Source organism: Varroa jacobsoni, unplaced genomic scaffold (assembly GCF_002532875.2).
Source record: "Varroa jacobsoni isolate VJ856 unplaced genomic scaffold, vjacob_1.0 scaffold_1334, whole genome shotgun sequence".
NCBI classification, from domain to species: Eukaryota; Metazoa; Arthropoda; class Arachnida; order Mesostigmata; family Varroidae; genus Varroa; species Varroa jacobsoni.
In genome coordinates, this window is record NW_019214236.1 from 46,648 (window position 1) to 66,191 (window position 19,544).

At 41.1% G+C, this 19,544-nt stretch overlaps 2 protein-coding genes and 1 long non-coding RNA gene across 4 annotated transcripts in view; 1 reads left to right on the plus strand and 2 right to left on the minus strand.

The window, feature by feature from the left end:
• Positions 1 to 741: 741 nt before the first annotated feature.
• LOC111268944 (uncharacterized) lies at positions 742 to 5,369 on the minus strand. Its single transcript, XR_002685473.2, has 4 exons — positions 4,523 to 5,369; positions 2,488 to 2,831; positions 1,675 to 1,736; positions 742 to 1,147 (listed from the first exon to the last, which is right to left on the minus strand). It is a non-coding gene; the product is annotated as an uncharacterized LOC111268944 (long non-coding RNA).
• Positions 5,370 to 5,664: 295 nt separating this feature from the next.
• LOC111268941 (uncharacterized) overlaps positions 5,665 to 19,544 on the minus strand; it is a 34,229-nt gene continuing 20,349 nt past the window's right edge. Inside the window, exons 3-8 of the mRNA XM_022848191.1 lie at positions 18,166 to 18,273; positions 8,786 to 8,970; positions 7,623 to 7,746; positions 7,228 to 7,404; positions 6,828 to 6,995; positions 5,665 to 6,444 (exon numbers count right to left, since the gene is read on the minus strand). Coding sequence (XP_022703926.1) covers positions 6,151 to 6,444; positions 6,828 to 6,995; positions 7,228 to 7,404; positions 7,623 to 7,746; positions 8,786 to 8,970; positions 18,166 to 18,273 — 1,056 coding nt within the window. The 3' untranslated portion in view covers positions 5,665 to 6,150. The remainder of the gene's footprint in view (positions 6,445 to 6,827; positions 6,996 to 7,227; positions 7,405 to 7,622; positions 7,747 to 8,785; positions 8,971 to 18,165; positions 18,274 to 19,544) is intronic.
• Positions 14,605 to 19,544, plus strand: part of Mesh1 (Metazoan SpoT homolog-1) — an 8,121-nt gene continuing 3,181 nt past the window's right edge. The window contains exons 1-5 of one of the 2 annotated variants that reach the window (XM_022848198.2): positions 15,537 to 15,924; positions 16,332 to 16,464; positions 16,712 to 16,860; positions 17,103 to 17,221; positions 17,478 to 17,859. In XM_022848198.2, coding sequence (XP_022703933.1) covers positions 15,898 to 15,924; positions 16,332 to 16,464; positions 16,712 to 16,860; positions 17,103 to 17,221; positions 17,478 to 17,532 — 483 coding nt within the window. In that variant the 5' untranslated portion in view covers positions 15,537 to 15,897 and the 3' untranslated portion in view covers positions 17,533 to 17,859. Of the gene's footprint in view, positions 15,925 to 16,331; positions 16,465 to 16,711; positions 16,861 to 17,102; positions 17,222 to 17,477; positions 17,860 to 19,544 lie in introns of those variants that run through there. The other variant, XM_022848202.2, reaches the window with a different exon arrangement.

The window sequence follows — 19,544 nt, forward strand, 5'->3', positions numbered from 1 at the left end:
GACGCGCATGTAGACAGCTTTCTCTCTCAGAGGCTCGTTTTGCGTAACGCGCAACAAAATGCTCAAGTATTGAAAATAAATCTCGCCCGTTTCATATGGGTTCTCTGCTTAATGGCCTGGATGGTGGTACACAGCGGACCTCGAAGGTAGAGGCGTGTTCTGCTGCTCAGCGCCGTTGCGATGCACTGTTGTTAGGCAAACCTTCATCACTGCACGTGCCTGTGGGTTCCGGCTCTAGAATAAGCAGCAACAGAGCGGAGTTTACGGTTCTAGGAACATTCTTTCGCGTACTTCGAAATGTCATGGGAGATAGGGGGTAGTTTTTGTAATTTATGATTTGTGATATGACCCGGAATCCCAAAGGAGCCCGGCGAATAAGTGGAAGCAATCTCGTTGTAGTGTTGCTCGCGGGCGACAATGAAAGCAAGTACAGACAAGGCAGATCAAAGACCTATACTGGCGAACGTACAAGGATATGTACCATGGAACCAGCTGTACATGCACCAGCTGGGTTAAGGCTGGGCTATCAGCTAAATTGAAATGGGCATTGCAACTAGCTTTGGCATAATTAGGTCAGGCTTGTATTCATTTCGATGGGCTCCTCACCAAAACTACCTTTTCATGTTGTAACTAGCCTACCTCGCTCATAGGGTTTCTATGAGAAAACGACCTCGTAGGTGCTGCGTGTAGGCGGCGTACAGTTGATCATATGTTTTAATGTAAATAAACACTGTCTAAAGCTTCAGTTACTCTGTAGCTTTGTCTTTTTCCACCATTTATTTCCGTTTGTCGTAAGTTCCCTTATTTTGCATTCGAGATAGTAAGATCCAATCAACTTTAGCGACGAAGACATCCTTTTCTAAATGCATGTGTTAGTAATCTCGAAACATTATGACAGGACCTACAGCAGTTGTTTTACTTTCGTACGATCCCGTTCATCATACGGAAACAGGCGCCAAGATCTCTTTGAAAGCAGATGAAACATTGGCTGGTTTTCCGGCCGCGAGAAAGCGGCTAGCTGTAAACGTAAAATTTCCCTGGAGATCAACTTTACGTGTATGGGTACGGAACGAATTTTGCTGAAAGCTACGACGATAGTAGAATGGTACCCCTTAAATGTAGACGGCAAGGGCATGACGTTGATAAACTGAAAAGGTGTAATAGAGACCAACATTTTGATCAACAAACCCTAAAAACACTAATTAAAAAGAGACGTTTTTATTGATACAAGTAAGAAGCAGAAAGCTACTGTAGTTGAGGGAAGTCACGAGCCGAAAGTCTTCATTAAATTAAAGAAAAATCACTGGTATTTAACTCCACCCGTATGATTCAATTGAGCCGGCCGACTTGGCATCAAAGACTTAATCTGGCCGGCAAAGGAAGCGGCCAAAATCTGTACGTCAATATTAAGTGGTCAGTCGGTGTGACTGATATATATATATATATATATATAGGAGAGGAAACGAGAGAGAAAGATGCGAGAATATATATTTTCAGGAGGACACACAAGAGGCGTAGCAAAGATCGGTTGAAAGAGTTAATCCTTAATCTTCTATTTAATAGCGAACGGCAAAGAAAAGCTATTGGAAGGTCGAATACATTAGCATTCATTCCTTGAAAGCGTGTCTGCCTAAAGCTCGAACTTTACAACTGGTAAAACGCGAATGCACCCACCGGCGGTAAGCTGGACGTTGTAGATTCATAATCCTCGTATGGTGGACGTAACCTGCTTTGAGCTGAAGAGAAGAACATTAAGAAGAGAAAATCACGATTGAGAAGGACCTAGCTGACGTAGTTTTCAAAGACCGCACGAAGTGTCAACTCGGACTGCACGCTAATGCTCCTCGACAAGCCCCTAAATTCAACATTAGCGGAAGCTGCCGCTTGGATGACGGCTCGACCTCAACAGCTAAAGTAGACAACTGGGTTGTAATAAGACAACTAAAAATGGCCAGCTATTTTATGTCCAAGCTAAGTAGTTTATGTTTATATAACTCATATGATTTTATCGTACATGTTGCGAAAAGTGTAAGGAGTACGAGAAGTCAGACGGTGAAAATATGATTGATAATCAGAGCGATTTTTGGCTACTAAGATAGAAGACGTCAACAGAATACGCTTTTTTTTTCAACTAAACCTTCAAAAAGGGAAAAGATATCTATTTCAACGACGATCCATTCGTACAGCGTCAGCGTTTTGCTGCGAGATAATTCTACTATCTAGTATGAGACAAGATTTACATAGTGGTCGCAGTGATGCGTAAACAACGCAAGATCTCAAGGAAGTTGGTGTATTACTATGTTTGTTAGTCGGCTTAAACTTACCATTTTGCTGCAACAAGTATATAAATGTCACGACCTGCACGGACACCAACTCCTTAAAAAATATTAGCTGGCTGAATATAATGTATATTTACCGAAGTATTTTTTTTTCAGTTTGTTTGTATAGGCCAATGGCAAATACGTAACGTGATCACATGCTGCTTACCTCCTTCTGTGCTTTAATTACGAGACGATCAATTGAATAAGACCTATGCGAAGAAAGCACGCAACAAGAGCTCGATTCATCAGCTGCGTCATAACACTGGAAATACGTAGCCATTGTAGATTTGTTCTATGAAAGGGAACGGAGTTCAAATTTAACCTTGGTTTTTGATCACTGCACCGTTTCGACGCCTCGAGTTGCCTACAGTTACACGGGCCCACCACTCAGACACAACGCACAAATAGGCTCTATTCAGACTGAGTGGTGGCGGACCATCTATCCAGGCTCGGGCAGAGTATACCGCTATTCGATACAGCCATCTTCGACAACAGTGCCAACATTGTACTCTGGAATAATCAATAGTTATTTACTACCTTAAACCTGAACAAACGCCCCCTCATGCTGTATAGCAGCCCAGGCAGACACCTGCGTCTGTCAATATAGACACACGTGCATTTCACGTACAAAACGATAGAATTGGTCATGAAGATCGTCACCAGCTTTCGAAATGGTCGACTCGCGAAAGACAGCAAACCTTGAACTGACACAGTATCTTTATATTGTCCTATCATCATTTTGCTAGAATCATGTAACTCTTAGATAGAAAGCAATATTGTGCTATCTTATCTCTTGGCTCGCTAGTCTCTTTAATTCCATTCTAGATACATTTAGAAATGTCGTTGACAGGTTAGACGTTGCTACGTTGAACTTTAACTTTGATGGATGCCTCCTTAGTTATGAATTTATAAAGGAAAGGCCTCTCGAGCGATATGAATAAGAGTCATTTCGAGTACTTCTAAAAAAAAATAGCTATTTTTATACTGATATAGTGCGTATAATTGGCGTACACAATGTGACTATCATTGCGGCGGTATTGAGAGTAACGACCGGGTTTTAATATGTCGTACGTGGAAGGATGTTACACTACAGCGCTAAGTGTAGATTTAGCAAACGAAAGGAGTTCTTCTTTAAACTTCGCGCGGGTTACGTAAGCGAAGCGAGCAGAGAGCATTTTGGCACTTCAACTGCTATCGATGGTGTTGCTTAAACTGTACAGTACCGCGTGTGTAAGAACCGAGCAGTCCTATTCAACTATTCGTATACATATACACACGATGTGTAAAGGGAAAAATTTCGGCGGGATTTTTGAGAATTTTATGAGATAGTTTTTAGTGAAGCAACACAATCATACAAATCTACTCTTACGACATTCAGATGATTGCGACGCAGACTGCTTGCGTTATAAAGGTGCGATCCTCATTATGGCGACTTACTGAAATGAGTATGTAAAAAAACTTCGATCAACTCGGAATAGCGTGTCCTACTCTGTCTAGACCATAGAAAGTATTTTGTGCAGGTACAGCAAGCAACCAGTCTACAACGCTAGACGCTAGTAAAGTAATAAGACGGACATGATTTTTTACCAAACTAGATCAGGGAACTGGCATTTCAGTTACATCATGTGGTCTACCCACATCTGATGTAAATGTATCTAAGATAATCTGTGTGAAAACTTGGTAAGAACCTCGTTACGTTACTGAGTGAACACGACGCCTTGTTTGCAGGAGCCTCCCTTTGTTGTAAGGGCCATAAAACTAGGACCAAGTCACCAAGTGTTATTTCATCCCGCCTTACTGTTATACGTAATACATTATGCTTTAAATACTGGAGACTCACAACACACTACAATCGAGAACGAGAGGATTATAAATCATTGATGATTTCGTCGACATCCTGCCTTATGCACTTACTTCATAGGAATGATAGAGAAGTAACAAAACAGTATATAAAACATAATACATTAATAACTGATACAGACACCCGTATATATGTCATTATAGTTAGACTCAGAACGGATTTGGGTTGTTCGACGGAGTTATGTTGCTTGACAACACTTGAGACATCGGTTTGAATATGGGCCTGGCGCACTCAATCAAAGAACAAGTTCTTCGGTATTCTCATCTACAGTCCACTAGAAATAAGTATTTGGCACGAAGTACGCGTCTTAATTGCGTCACATTCCTATTTTTCTACTTACGAGTGATAATGTTATGCGTAGGTGTATCCAGGGCAGACGGTAGCTCGCTAGCAAGTGAATCGCATAATCAATGGGGACGGCCTTAACAGCAGGTAAAGGCATGAGCATACTTTTTCCGTTAAGCTAATCAGAAAGCCCTAGAATGATCCAGTTGCTCTGCGTAATACACAGAATACCAACCGTCAGTTCAGGTTAAAGGGATCCTGCCGAACTATATTTGCTTTTGACCGCTATCACGCAATTATTAACTTCCCTTGACAAGCTTGTGACCTGCACACTGCAACAATTCAGTCTAATAATACGCATGACGTATTTCATAATAATTACTCTAATGAGAAGCTCGTAACCAACATGGCGTCGTGAGATTTTGCGATGATCAATAACGCGTGTATCACCACCTCACGACTCAGTCACTTCGACGTTAACGCCAGAAGAAATGTTAGATGCGATCGTAGTCGTATATGGATCGAAGTATGCCACATCATTCTATTGATATTCTGAACGGCTCATTTAGAGGCATACAGGTGAGCTTTGCACTATTTCTTAGTATACGTATGAAGGTGGACGCGTTCAGCCATCTAGGAGCACTACGACAGGCAGGCATATGCGAATGTTATCGATGATCTCCTTACGTTATGCCTGATATCGTATGCAACTCAAGCTGCCACGTACAAGGTGCACGCATCACAAAAGTAAAGGCTTCATTTTTTACCACTATTAAGCGCACGCAAAGAAAATGCCCGACTGTTCCATCCTTGAGTTTCCTCTGCTTCAGTTCATCTGAAATCAAACGGCGTCGGCTGAGGCGATTGGCTCTGTATCAGCTGGCGGTCTATGTTACAGGTTACAAAGGTTTATCTATGTTTGCGTATCGTAAAAACCGCAGGAACAGGTACACGTTACACATGCTATATCGGGCACAGAAAAGTTTTGCCTAGTATGAAAGTGACAGGTGAAAGGCTATAGAGATTAATATACGCAGATATAGCGTTCCTTTTTTGAAATTTTTTTACGATAGGTTATCTTTCAGATAGATGAATAAACAGATGCGGCTCAACCTAATTTTATCGTTCCTTTCGCGGTGAATACGTGCCACAAGTGTTTCTAATAATACCATACAAAAACCTAAGATAACACACAAATTTTAGTTTTTTCTAATCGTCTGCATACGATTTTTATTCGGATTTCGTGCTGCCATATGTAAGTAATCAAGGTTGACAAATAGTTAGTCGAATAGTTTTGGTACATATTTGTTTTGTCATACAACTCTGCTAATTTCAAGAGCTTCTTCATTAAGTTCTGTCGACAACTAGGGTCCACAGACCATCTCTGGGTCGGATACTGCGCTCTTTCCAGGATTATCATAATAGGTACACTATTTTATATCAAAATGAGCAGACTGGCCACATGCACGGTCCGATGCATTGGGTTTTACACAAGCTAGGAGATCAACTATTAATAAATCAGGTACCAATTACTCGAGATTCGCTAACTTACTGATCGCTTTCCGTGCATGGTAATACCAAGTAATTGCTTATCTATAACAAACCTCCAACAAGACATTAATCACGGCTTTATCCCACTGAATATTTCTGTGTTATGTTCTGTGACCTCTGCGTTCTCATCCGCTATCGTTTCTTCCAATAGTTAACAAATTCAGGATAGTACAGCTGTTTGTGTGCAAGCGGCACTGGTGGAAGCGGCCGAGTGATTGTATAGGTGACAGGTGAATTAGAAACCGATCGCAGATCGTCTGTAGACCAGGACTGGGGAGGGCTCTGATCAGCCGGATGTATCTGTGAACCGGTGTCTTCTACAGGAAAACGTTGACTATGACTCTGGTTCGGTCCCATATAGGCAGTCTTACGTGGACTGCTTTCTTTAGCGCTGTATGAACTATCAAAGTTCGACGAATATTTGTCCTATTCAGGAAATCATTTTACATAGAAAACAATAAAGTATTATACTAAAGTACGGTATATTGATTAATAACAGTAGGCAAAAGTTCTGCTCGGAATAAAAACAACGGAGCTTTAAATCGCTCTGCGTTTTGGATAACACACGGACTTGTGCTAGGGCAAATGTTTCGGACGATTTATTATATCATCCGTAAGCATTTAAACTTTCTAAGCTGACATGAAAAACAACTTATATTTGTAGCCAATTTCGAATCTAAGCCATCCAGTAGTCCTACAATTTGGGGCAGCTCAATTTACCGCTAGACAAGATTCATGAAGATTTTTCTTCAAGTCTTGAATTCAGTTTTTATGTTGCCCGTCAGTGAATATTGAATTTTGCAACTTACTTCCTGGACTTGCTGTTGGCTATCAGACGTCTTATTGCTGCTGCTGCTACCGTTGCCACCTTGGCTAGTTCTCTGTGACGGATCAACGCGAAGGACAACGGGTAGGACAGAAGTATTAAGAAACTCGATCTTCATCACAGTTGTACGATTCATCGTCACTGTTTTCGTCTAAGAATCGGTATCGCAAAAACAATGTTAAACATCTGCGACCGTGGGCTATTTCCAGCGAAGTAGGCTAACTCCCACGGAGAAATTTTGCTATAGTGAGCTAGAATGGCCCCATCCTTATTAGAAACGTAACAGAATTTTTCACTATGGCCTAAACGTGGTGACAACCCAACTCAATATGTGTCGTTTCTCATATATATATATATGAGTTCCTGTCATAAACTTATATTACCTGGTTGATTTGTAAAGAATTATTCGCGCTTATCGAAGGCATCCTCATCTCCTCGTACTTGTCTAGATCGACGAACGCTGGTCGGGCTCTCACTGCAGGCTCTTTTTCATGGCGAGCTGGGAACTCCACATCAAAGTCTTCTCCATCTTCGCCGTCGATACCAGAGGATTCCATCACCTACAGTTTTAATTTCAAGAAAAGAAGTCAAAGCGAAAACAAAAACAAATTTTTATCGGGAGCGCGAGCGAGAGAGAGAGACCGCAAGGAGTTTCACACATAAATAGTTATTCTAATATACCGAAAGTGTGCTTCTTCACACTAAAAATCTATCAAATGGGGATGCCTTTTCACTCGGCTCATCTTAGCTGTCTGATTTTCCATTTCTTAAAACTTACCCCCTCCTCTTTAAGATTAGGTCCAAGAGGGGAATCGGGGTCCTCACCGTCTTTATCTACTGGCTTTACAGATTCAGTACGAGTTTCTATTTCCGTGGTCGTAATGATCCATGTAGGCACTCCGCTGTAATGGCACGTGTAGTTATTGATAAATAGAGAGCTTCCAGTTAAGACGGTAAATTTATTTTAAGCGCCGCAAACAAACACCGTTTTTACTGTGGTATCTTTAATTTTTTTTGTGAGGTTATACAAACGCAAACATTACACTGCCTTAGGGATCGAGTCGGCCAACCGCTGGTCCCCTCGGTGCGGAACGAACCACATATGAAGATTCTTCAAACCTAGAAAATGCAAACAATTTACCACTACACCATCACAGGACTCATCAAACATGTTTATTACCTTAATACTAATCCATTCTCTTAGTACAAGCACAATCTGTTAACTTTAAACGATACACATTGCCGACCTTAGCTTGACGCCTTAATTTGAGAACAATGTTTGCCCACATTTTCGTAGTGGGTTGAACGGGCTTCTCTTTATCTCCGTTGCCGAACTATTATAACTATAATAACAGCTTGTTGATGGGCATTTGAAACAACATTTTTATAATCATCTGTAATCGTACCCTCTCCGGCGTCAACCAGATTCACCCATTTATTCATAGTTGTCTTTGTAGTAACGTGTTTACATCAAACTATCCATCGTCCTGCCTTTTTTTCTGTGCCGGGAATTCGGCGAGCGAAAAAAATGCCAACGACAACGGCCGACTGATGAAGTCCAAAGAAGCATTTGTCAAATTATTCAATGTACAAAATGAATGAATTTATTTTAACCGTCACTTTCTATCGATCTTTCCTTTCTTTTGATTTTGTTTAGTCAGCGACGCGAGGCCGACTACTGCTAAATTTAAGAAGGCCAAATATATTGATTAGAAATCACATCACCTACCATGGAAGTTCATTTTATGAAGTTTAATGACTCTCGATACTTTTGAATTGAAACTAAATGGAAGCCTAACAAGGCCAGATCAGGTGACGTTTGAAGTAAGTCACAAAATGCCAGTATAGCTTTGAGGCCGAAGAACAGAGTTTTGAAACACCCGGTTCTCTAAGCGTTAGTAAGTACTCTTAGTAGTTATCATGGAGTATAGTATGAGTTACCTTTTCACGTTGAACCGCCATGACGACACGGGCGTTGACGGGATGTACGCGCCGTTAGTAATTGAAAACGGCAGCGGATAGTTGCTGGCTAAATTGTGAGCTGCTGGTAGTTGTAATGCAGGTCGACCGTTCTGAAAATCCCAATCGGAGTAGGCCAACTGAAGGCAGTAGGACGTGAGAAGAATCTGCAGACGACCGTTCAAGAAAGCGTTATACTTCTAAGAGCTCGTGATGATTGCCATTGACGACCAATAAAACAAGGTCTTCGACATCAACAGTAACAGCTGATGAATAAAATTAAAAGAGTAGATTTCGATCGAAATTGTATTGGTCGTTTGTACTAACAACCGCGATCTACTGCACTGTTTTAGCATTATTTCGGCCATTGCAAGGGTCAACAGACGGGACATATTTGATGCTGTCATTTTTTAAGTCGGGAAACTCATGGTTTCTAACTGCCGCGCAGCGATAAAAATAAAACGATAAAGCATATAAAACGATAAGAACCAGCTCTCGAGCAATGTAGATTGCTATTCTTGTGTTAATTATCATTCAGTAAAACTGTTTTAGGTTCAAAAGACGCAGATCATTTCGATTCAAGATCAGCTTAAGACTAACCTATTGCGGAATAGAAAAAGGGTCCTGAGGTGCATTTGTAGAGACACGATCTTCGCAGGGTAGCTATAGCTTGTCGCAAATTTCTATTGTTCAGGTAAGGACAGCTACGCTGCTCAAGAGTTTTGAGTATTTAGAGCATACATCTATATATATATATATTCTCGTTTTACTTGGATCGTTATTAGGTTTATAATTGTAAATGTAATCATTAACATATGGATCACAGCCAACATCGTTCAGCAGCAACCCTCATTGGGTTTTCAAGCAATCAACAATTGTTTTCGATCGATTATAGCGTCGTCTATTGCAAAATACCACATTCGGGGAAAAAGGCGTACGGGAGTGCCCACGAGGAATAGCGGCGCTCAGTTTCTATTGGCCATTGGTTTAGACGATCACTGAGATGCCAGTCCTTGTACTTTGTTATGCTACATGCGTAACAAACATCTACATTTTCAAATAAGCTACGTTGCCAACGTAGCGGTCTACAACAGAACGAACCTTTCCCATACGTAAGCTTTCGTGTATGGAAGTCGAAAAACATTATTATGGGCATAGTATATTTTTTTTTCTTTGAAATAACGCGTTACGTACTCGAGGCAGACAGTGGTGATCTACATTCATGTTTCACACATGAGATGAAAGCAGAAGCGTGACTGATCAATCGTAAAGAACCGTTGAACCGTTGCTGACTTATTATCCTTCGATAACTTATCCGCGAGGGCGCTGAATCTTTTTTGATTTTGAATCAAGCGGCAATGAATTATACCAAAGTGGCCCGAGTTGACTGAGCATTAAAACGTGAACTGGTTTTAATTTATCTCCGCCTGCGTCGTTCGTCGGTAGCCGAGTTCAACACACTACCAATCCTATAATTTTACCAGCATAAGGAATAAGCTTACCAGGTCGAGACGTACACAGAAGTACATTTTCAAGCGGCGTCAAGCATAAAATCCCACCGATTCCACCGTACCAACTTGGGTCAGGCAATCGTGACGTCAACTGTAATTACCCAAGACCAGCCTCAGCTGTTCAGCTCAGAGACGAAAATACGAGGCAGCAAATAAATTGAACTTTTGTAGAAGCTAATTTGTCCACTCGTATACTACTAACTTTTTCTGATTTTCCGAGAAATTGCTTAGTACCGTGCAAGCAGCATCGAAATCCTTCTGGTGACTGCTTCCCTTCTAGCTGCGAGAAATACTGGCTCAGGAGAGAGAGAGATAGAGAGAGACAAGGTGTTCCTTCTCGCCAAACCCGAAGGAACGCACGAACTACGGATGATGCATATGTAAACATACGCAAAGATCGTGCAAAACATCTCGATTCATAATAAACTACTGCTTACAAATAGATCAACGCAGCCGAACAAATTTGTCGAAGAACTGCCGCGTACAGTTTCGATGGAGCGACTGGACGATTCGACAAGTAGATTAGCTCTTATTGAAATAACTTAGTGAACTTTCAATTTAGTTTAATAATGTTGCAATTATCGCGGAAAGTTTGTAGACGTTCCATATCTACAAATGACGATACCGCAATTACTGAGCGCTTTCAATGTGATGATTACGACACAAGTCAGCGCTGATCAAATAAGGTAACGTGTCCACGGTTTAGGGTAATGAAGCAATTAACTGGGATGATGAGACTCTAGAAAAGGCCTACCGAGTCGAATTAACTTCATCAATCTGAAACCACAATTCAATATTTTGAGCTGAAAACAAGATTTCATTGGGGGCTGTTTGAATCCGATCGCAAATCGCGCTCGATCGCTCTCTAAAATCTGTCAATCTCGTTTCGGCCTTCCTGGGCAGGCTGAGCTAACGATTGATTACTTTTGGAAGATTTCCAATTTTAATGTCTGATTATATTGTTTGGGGGTTTGTGACTTGGTTGGTGTTCGACCGACGGAGTGTTTATTCAGTCTTCCATTCGGATCTCAGTAATGTCTAGATAGTGTCAGACAGTCCCATGAGGAATCTCTGCCCAAATCTACCTATTCTGCTTTGAATCAGTAGCGTTTAGAGTCATCGAATAGCTTGATTATTACTTGTAGTAATATCATTTGTCGTGAGCACCGTTCTCACGGCAAGACTCAGCATTACGAGGCAGTGATAATGTAGCCACAGTAACGCTAAGGTACGCTTCACACGACCCCTATTCATAGAATTTTTAGAATCTATCTGTTTATTATATATTATAAAAGCTCTGTTTATAGACACTTCGTAGGAATACTCGGGTTCCCAGTCGTCTAATTTTTTCCATGTACCTTAGTTGAGAGCTAATCGATTGAAAACAAACTTCCGCGTGAGAAGATATCGATCTTATTTAATGTAGAACATTGAATACCATTAGAAGATACGAAAAGCACATAAACGACAATTATGATCTTATCTGCCTGACAAGAAGCCCGGCAGAAATCAGACAAGACGTATCAATTACGTTACCATTATGTTTGGTCGAACATTGCTACGAATGACACCGAACGTAAACGTGACAGGGCAGCGAGCGTTTATCTTCTGCTAGAATTTTCATAGCTGCTAGCATTTTTATAGATAGTTTCTGTATTTGCCTACATCATGAACAAAGACCTCACTGCGTTTCTGACTTACGACAGACTGATAGGTACTCGCTGCGACCTCGTACACAAAATCGCCTACGTCAGCCTAATAGCTTCAAATAAAGTGCGTGCTCGTGAATGAGTACTTCACCGTTATGCTATCACAACTTAATTAAGACCATACAATAAAACCGCTGCCCCCAAACTTCACGGCGGGCATGCAACACAAAACAAGATCAATGAAATTCATGCTTTGTGATGAATTCATGCTTTCCATAGCTTTTTCAAGCTATGGAAAAATGACGACTCTTGCAGAATCTATTCGGTCAATTGAGCGCGAGCAAAAGAATACGAAATCACTGAAGGCCAAGTACTCGTTCGATCCGCTAGATTATCGGACAATCTCTAATAGACGGACGACCTAATAGTTTTTTCTAGTATCAGATACTTACCACTTTATGCAGTGCCATTTCACTTTAGTCTCGATGATTACCTAAAGGATAGTAAGGAATCATTATCATTAATCTCATACGCGCTCAGAATATGACTGATACGGATAGATACATATCTAGAAACCCAACTTCCTAAGTTTTCAAGAGTCTCAACTACGGGTCTCCGGCCTCATCGACTAGAGTTTTTATCTAAAATTTTTTGCAATGTGTCGGAAGCATACAATTCTCGACGGTGACCACTTCATAGATTACGACGGTCTTACGTTTTCGAAAATTCATCCGGGATTCTAGCACTAACCTTTTTGTGTTCCACCGGACAAAATATGTGATACACTAAGTTATACACCACGCAGCGGCGATGCTGTGAGCTAATGAATAGGATTTGTGCCTTTGATCAAAGCGGTAATTATAACGACCTTTTATCATTAGGCACGCGTCAGCGTATCATAAGGCCATATATATATATGTATATATTATCTAATTAACCAATAAAGCAGAGCTTGCTTATCGCTAAGAGAAAATATGAGTGCTGTCTTTGATGCACAGCAGATGAAATAGCAAAAACAACATAGAACATCTACCACTATTTATGTTTCAACATCAGTAGCAATTTATTCATTTGGTGGGGCTCACAAACGGGTTTGGATCAAAAGGCGCCGAAAATTCCGGCCGCGTCCTGACCGGCTCCGAAGAAACAGGGAACGATTAGAAATTCGTATGAACCTGCCCTTTTTTCTGACTTTTTCTAGTATGAAAAATAATGCTGTCCCACTATTCTGGCGAGAAAAAGGGGGACACGCTTTGACATGCAGTATTCGTACGCTATACGGTATGTTTAACACGCATGTGCTTAGTTACGGAACTGAAAATACTACACAAATAGAACAGTGGCGCAATGTAAATTGCTAGCCTGATATGTTAAAAGCATAGGGTTTCCAAAAACATCGCTCTTCTTTCTTTTTTTTTCTTTGCGTAGTTTAGCGGATGCCTAATAGGACGAAAAGCAACGATGCAATTAGCCAGATAGAATACTTCTACACAAAACAGATCTGTATAATAAATGTTTATATCGATCCTTGACCTTCTGATCACTGTGAGGTTCAGCTGGTTTGGTCTATTTTCCACCTAGGGTAGATTACGAAAGAGCCCGACCTAGTGCGATGTCTTCATTAGGAACAGCGCTGCAGAATACCTGCCGTAAAAATTGATGGTAGAGGCAAAACTCCACCAGCTCCATAACGGTTGCTTTGTAAAGCCTATGTTCTACAGGAATAAACGTTCCAGAGAAACGTTGCGTTTGGCTAGCAATTTAGTGCATTGTCCTCATAGTCGATCAAGTAGGATCCGTCCATCTTGCTAATCACAATTAGAATGTCCATCACAACGATAGCGCCTCTTCAAACTTTAGTCACCTGTTTTTGATTATCCAGTCGTTATCTTATATAACGCCCACAGAAAATAACGTTGTTTACGAACGCTATTGCTGTACATATTACTGTCTACCTTAACTCTCCCCAGTTTTCAATAGTGCCCAGCTCATGCTGTTTAAGTTGAAACTTATACGCTAGAAATTGCTTTATATAGGGAGAGTAAACTACATTATAAATTATAACCTTAGCAGTTGTTTATGTGGGTTATTGATTTGACTGGGATCAACGCTGGGTCACGTTTAAGCGACCAAGGGGTAAAACATGCGTTCACGATAAACTACCAAAAAACAAGTTAAGTTATCACACATAGTCGTGTTCAGGGCGCAGGAATACCATTAAATTTGATATGAAAATGGGACAGCTAAGCATGGGAGCCTCTCGGTGACTTCACCGGTGTTTAGCGACCCTTTCCAATGTTACGAGCTTCGATAAGCCTCCGACGATGCTTTTTGACTTTTATAACTGTCCCCATTATGAAAGGTATTATTGGAAAATAACACTATCCATGCGCATCACTTCGCAACCTTTTTTCTTTGTCCTGATCACTTTGCCAGCTCAAGACTTAGTCACTTCACGTTTTCAGGTGTAACGCTATTGTCTGAAAGTGATTTGCCTAAAGCGAAACGCGACAGGTTTAAAGAAGTACAAAACCCACCGCGCTACCGCGGGCAAGCCGAGAAACGAGTACTCTACCCAGTTCCTATGTAAACAGCCAAAGCAGAAAATTGGTCAAGAGTTATACGGTCACAAGTAAACAGCAGCAAGGGAGCGAGCAGAGGCAGGGGTTTTTTTGCGAATAGCCGACTGCTTCTAGACGACAAGTTGCAACTGAAGAAGTCGAAATCCTGTCCTCCAGGGGCATGAGATTTCTTTCGGCAGATGTCACTGCCATATACCATTACGTCGTTGAATCAACTGAGTCGGCAGCCGGCCATTATGGCATTCTATATGTGGCTGTTTCTAAGGGGTTCAGACTAAATTCACAAGCTGAAACCCGCGAATCGGTGGCTTGGCAAGAGAAGCGGAGACGGAGAGATAGAAAATGCCGTTCAGCACACTGCTGTATACCTGACAGGAAATTAAAAATTTTTGGGAGAGCGTTTGAAATAACTACAGCGTTAATACAAGCCTTCTTCCCGCACGAGAGGAAGCGTCCGGATTTGTGTGCCCGCATTTCTACGCCCGAACTCAGAGCTAGACGATCACATGTCCTTAAATATAGCAGGCAAACACGCTACCCACTGCCTTCTAATGGGAGCTAACCAAAGTCTATTATTACTAATTAGCTGTAAGGTTCTACCTGAACCTTAAAAATTTCATCTTAGACCTTGATAACATTACGTTCAAACCTATATAGTTCCACGCAGGGAACATGTACGAATCCACTTGACCGATGAAAACTAGAAAAAAAAAAACTGATGAAAATTAGAAAGTCTAGTACGGCCTAAATTTTGCTCGAGTGCAATCCACAACGTGCAGTCCTATATCGCCGTTCGGTTTCTCTCAGGACCACTGTGTCATATTTGTGTTACTTCTGTAGTCAAAAATGGTCCTTTAATGTTACCGAAAGATGCTCTTAGACGCCATCGACAAAAGCTTTCCGATTCGACCAAGCCAGCTGTTCAACTTGGCTACGACTCACCGAAACCGTTCTAACTAGTTTGCCGGGTGAGGGTGCCTCGAAGGGAAAGTGCTGTCATACGAGGAGATGCCACCATGTGGCAAGGGCAATGTTGTCAATGAAAATAAGCAGCGGGCCAAGACGCTACGAGGTTACGCGTCGCTCATATTCGAAGCTGGTACGTGCAAAAACGCTGCCCGCTTGAATGTTTACATCCGTAACTGAAACAACGTAACTTGATAAATTTAACAAATACGTAGTTTCGACAGCTTCTTTCATAGATTCATCATTGTCGGACTTGTGTCAAAAGACATTCAGAACTATCGACAGCTTGGGAAACGTTGAGCGCATATCATCATTTGATAAGATTTGTGTTCGAAATCATCAGCAGAGTGTATGTATTTTGTAGGAAACGACCTGAGAGCCAGTGGATGTGTTTAGCTGTGGTGACCGTATACGTAATGAATTTTCTATATTTTCATAGCTTTTGATTAAACACCGAAACTATGAAACGCGGCCAAAATATAGATTCTATGACATAATCATTATCAAGCATTCCAGTTCCACTGTTTCCAACTATATATTCCAAATAGCTTCCAATTCCAACTGTATATTTTACAAAAAAAAAAAAAAATTAAAAACACTTTTGGATTAAAGATTCTGTTGAGTTCGTAGACTTTCTTCTATAGAGAAGATCTCGACAACCGAAACATTTAGGAAAAACTCATCGCCGCCAATCGATACGTCTGAGTTTGCTGACGCATTGTGTGACGGACTTTTTCTCTGTAGATCTTAACATTCACAAATGCAAAAAAGCGACGGAACTACTTTTAACTACAGTCTATCTATCGTGAACTAATCACAGCTCTTCTACAGTATGGCAAAAACGTGTTTAAATTTGAGCGATTTCGTACGGGCTTGCCACTTTGCGGCAGTTAAACATAAAAACCAGCGGCGTAAATGTGTTGAAGATATACCCTATATCAATCACCCCATAGGTAAGTACGGATTCAACTGATGTGAGTCTCGTCTTTCATTACTTCACTATTACATTTCACAGGAACTCCAATATAAAAGATTTCGATAAACGCAAGATAAGGTCAAGTGTAACATCAGAGTATAACGATCAAGTGAACCGAAAATTTCGAAAGGAAAAGCTTTTTAGCTTCTTGTACGCTTGCGAATGCTGTATAATTGGGGTGATATTTGGGTTACGTTCACTCGACTGTCGGATCTTATCATTAGGCGTAGCGTATCATCTAGTGGAGTACGGAATTACCGACGCAGTTACTCTATGCGCCGCGGTACTTCACGACACTGTCGAAGATACGGACGCCACGTTCAAGGAAATCGAAGAACATTTCGGCGCAGAGGTGGAATGGATCGTCAGAGAGGTGAGATGCGAAGTGGCGTGAGGGACATCTTCGATCTACATGATGAGAATAGGGCCAATGAGTAATTCACTATGTCTAACGAGTAGAGCTTTGTTCCCGCTTAATTTGCTGCTTAATAGTTTGCTGCCATGTGTTTCGCATTAATATAATTAGCTGGTAGAATAATCTGCAGTACGGTGAAGTACGTCTATTTTATTGTCTAATTACCTTAGCCAGTGAATTTCCCTGCCGGTTCATATTAGGTTAGCGACGACAAGGCACTAACAAAGGCCGAACGTAAACGATTTCAAATTGATTTCCGCAAATCCCAAAGCGAAGCTCATCATACAACCTTGAAGATCTCGAAAGATCGACTCCAAAGGTAACTGCTAACGATACTTGAAAAGGGCTGCGACGGCAGACCATCATGATGTTATAGGATTATGAATCTCATTCAGTTTAATAGAATCTGAACGAAATATTATTGAGTTCTATTTAAGCTGCACGTGTGGACGGCACCACCGTTTAACCAACCGGTCAATGAGACAGTTGATTTTACACAAAGTGATTACTCTAGAAAAATCCGCCTAGGAAAAAAAGACTGTGGGTATTCGCTGAAGATACACGTTCACTTCTAGGGCTGGAGTCAGGAACGTATATAGGACTATTTCGAACGGGCTCAGAAAGTGGTAGCCAATTGCAAGACCGGATAATGTGCGCCACTCGAAAACAAGGCGCAGGACGTATTGGCTAAATTTCTTAAAAAAGGTTAACCAATGATATGACGATACAGCCTTTCTTAATTCAACTAACGTTGATCTTCTAGCTAAATAGTCATCGAATAGGAAGAATTACAGATGTACTCAGTCCCTGCGCGCTTCGCAACCATTGTCGATTTAACGAGACCAGAAATTATGCTCTCTACTGCTATATGTGTCGCAATACCGTGTTCAAATTCTATCGAAAATAGATCGTACTACAAATTCGTTACTACGAAATAACGGCTAAATACCTCGTGAATTTTCCTTTCTTTTCTTTTTTTAAAAAGGATAACATAGTTTCCGTATAGAAAGTTATGTAGCAAGTAATTGATTTGCTGGCTGAAAAATACTGGAAATATAATTTTATATCGCTACTTTTTGAATTTTCTGATCTCAAACACGATCTGAAACACGTAAATTCAGATAAGCGATTATAAGAATATCGGTCGAACGACTATTCTTTAGCTAAAGTGAGACTAGCTCAAATTCACTCGAATACGAGCTGCACGGATCTATCTCACGATATCTATTACTACTATAGGGAACAACGTTAGGCAAAACTTACCAATAAATTTCGAAGTAATAGAAATGAAGACTCTTCTGTGTTTGCCCTGGCGGCAACCTCTACCTCTGCACAATCACCGTTTAGCCGATGGTACGCGCTGCGCTTATCCTGTAAAAACGATAAGTCATAGGTGGAAGTCGGGGGCTTATATGATCGTGTTATAGTCACTTCCGCTATCGCACTCATATCGTGTACTCGCCACTTAAGGAAAATTCGCATGGCTGCTTGTTTTTCCTCAGTAGTACTTGCTATAAGCGGATTTTCCATTCAACGAGACGAAAGACCCTTAGGCGGAGCTGGGATCGTCAAAATTAGTACAGAAATGAAAATCTACATTACAAATGTGCCGCTGTGATCATTCTTCACTGGTTTTTTCTTTTAATTCTATCGTTCTGTTGCCATCATGTCTGCACCATCACTCTGCCGGCGGAACACAGAAGATATCCTACACATTGGTAGGAAATGTTGCCAGCAGAATCCTTCTTTGACATGAATTACCAGATTTGATATTTGCTGGCATAACTTGTATGTATGTATGTATGTATGTATGTAACATAGAACGATACGCAATTAGTTCTAGTTGAATTATAATGTATTCTACGTTATATTACTACATCCGGGGCATCGTCACACTGCGCATCTATTTATTGTCGTTCTTCTTTAACAAAATAGTTCGTCGACCGACAACCACCACGGAAGCTTTACGCGCCATTGCAACCCGAAGCGTCGACGGTGACACCTCTTCCTTATTTCTAATCAACATCGACTGCTTTAGCAGAGATTTTAGGTAAAATTGTGTCTATGCAGTCTTGCTAGTGGTAATCAAAAACTTTGAAAATACAACTCAATAACGCTATCTTAATATCAGGAAGGGTATACAGAACCTTTTAAAAAAGTTTGCTTCATACGGGTTATACGAATTTCGTTAAATTTGTAAAACTCATTTGAAGGATCTAGCAGATGTCCTAGAGGTAGTACCAGGGTGCAGTGGGCAATATGATATGTTTCACCATTTGCCCTGCATCTGAAGCTGTTTGGCCACTCCGTCGTCGACGGTTATCCTGTTCTCCTGTGGAATTCCAGCGAAAGATTGAGCATATTCGTTGAGACGCCGATCTCGGCTAACGTGAGCATAATTTTGTCCCTGGTTGCCAAATCAAGGTCTATCCTGGAGTTGACGAATACCGTATATAGCGCATTGCACGGTACGGCCTGTGTTTTCTTCCTGCTGGCTATCGTGATACTGCGCGCTATGTTTATGAAGCGTTCCTTACCGAACCTATGTTACTTCGTTGGAATACTTTCACGGATGTTCAGTTTCTTTATCAGCAAGCCGGTGAACAGCTTTTCTTTGTCATTTTTCACTGTGATAACAGCGC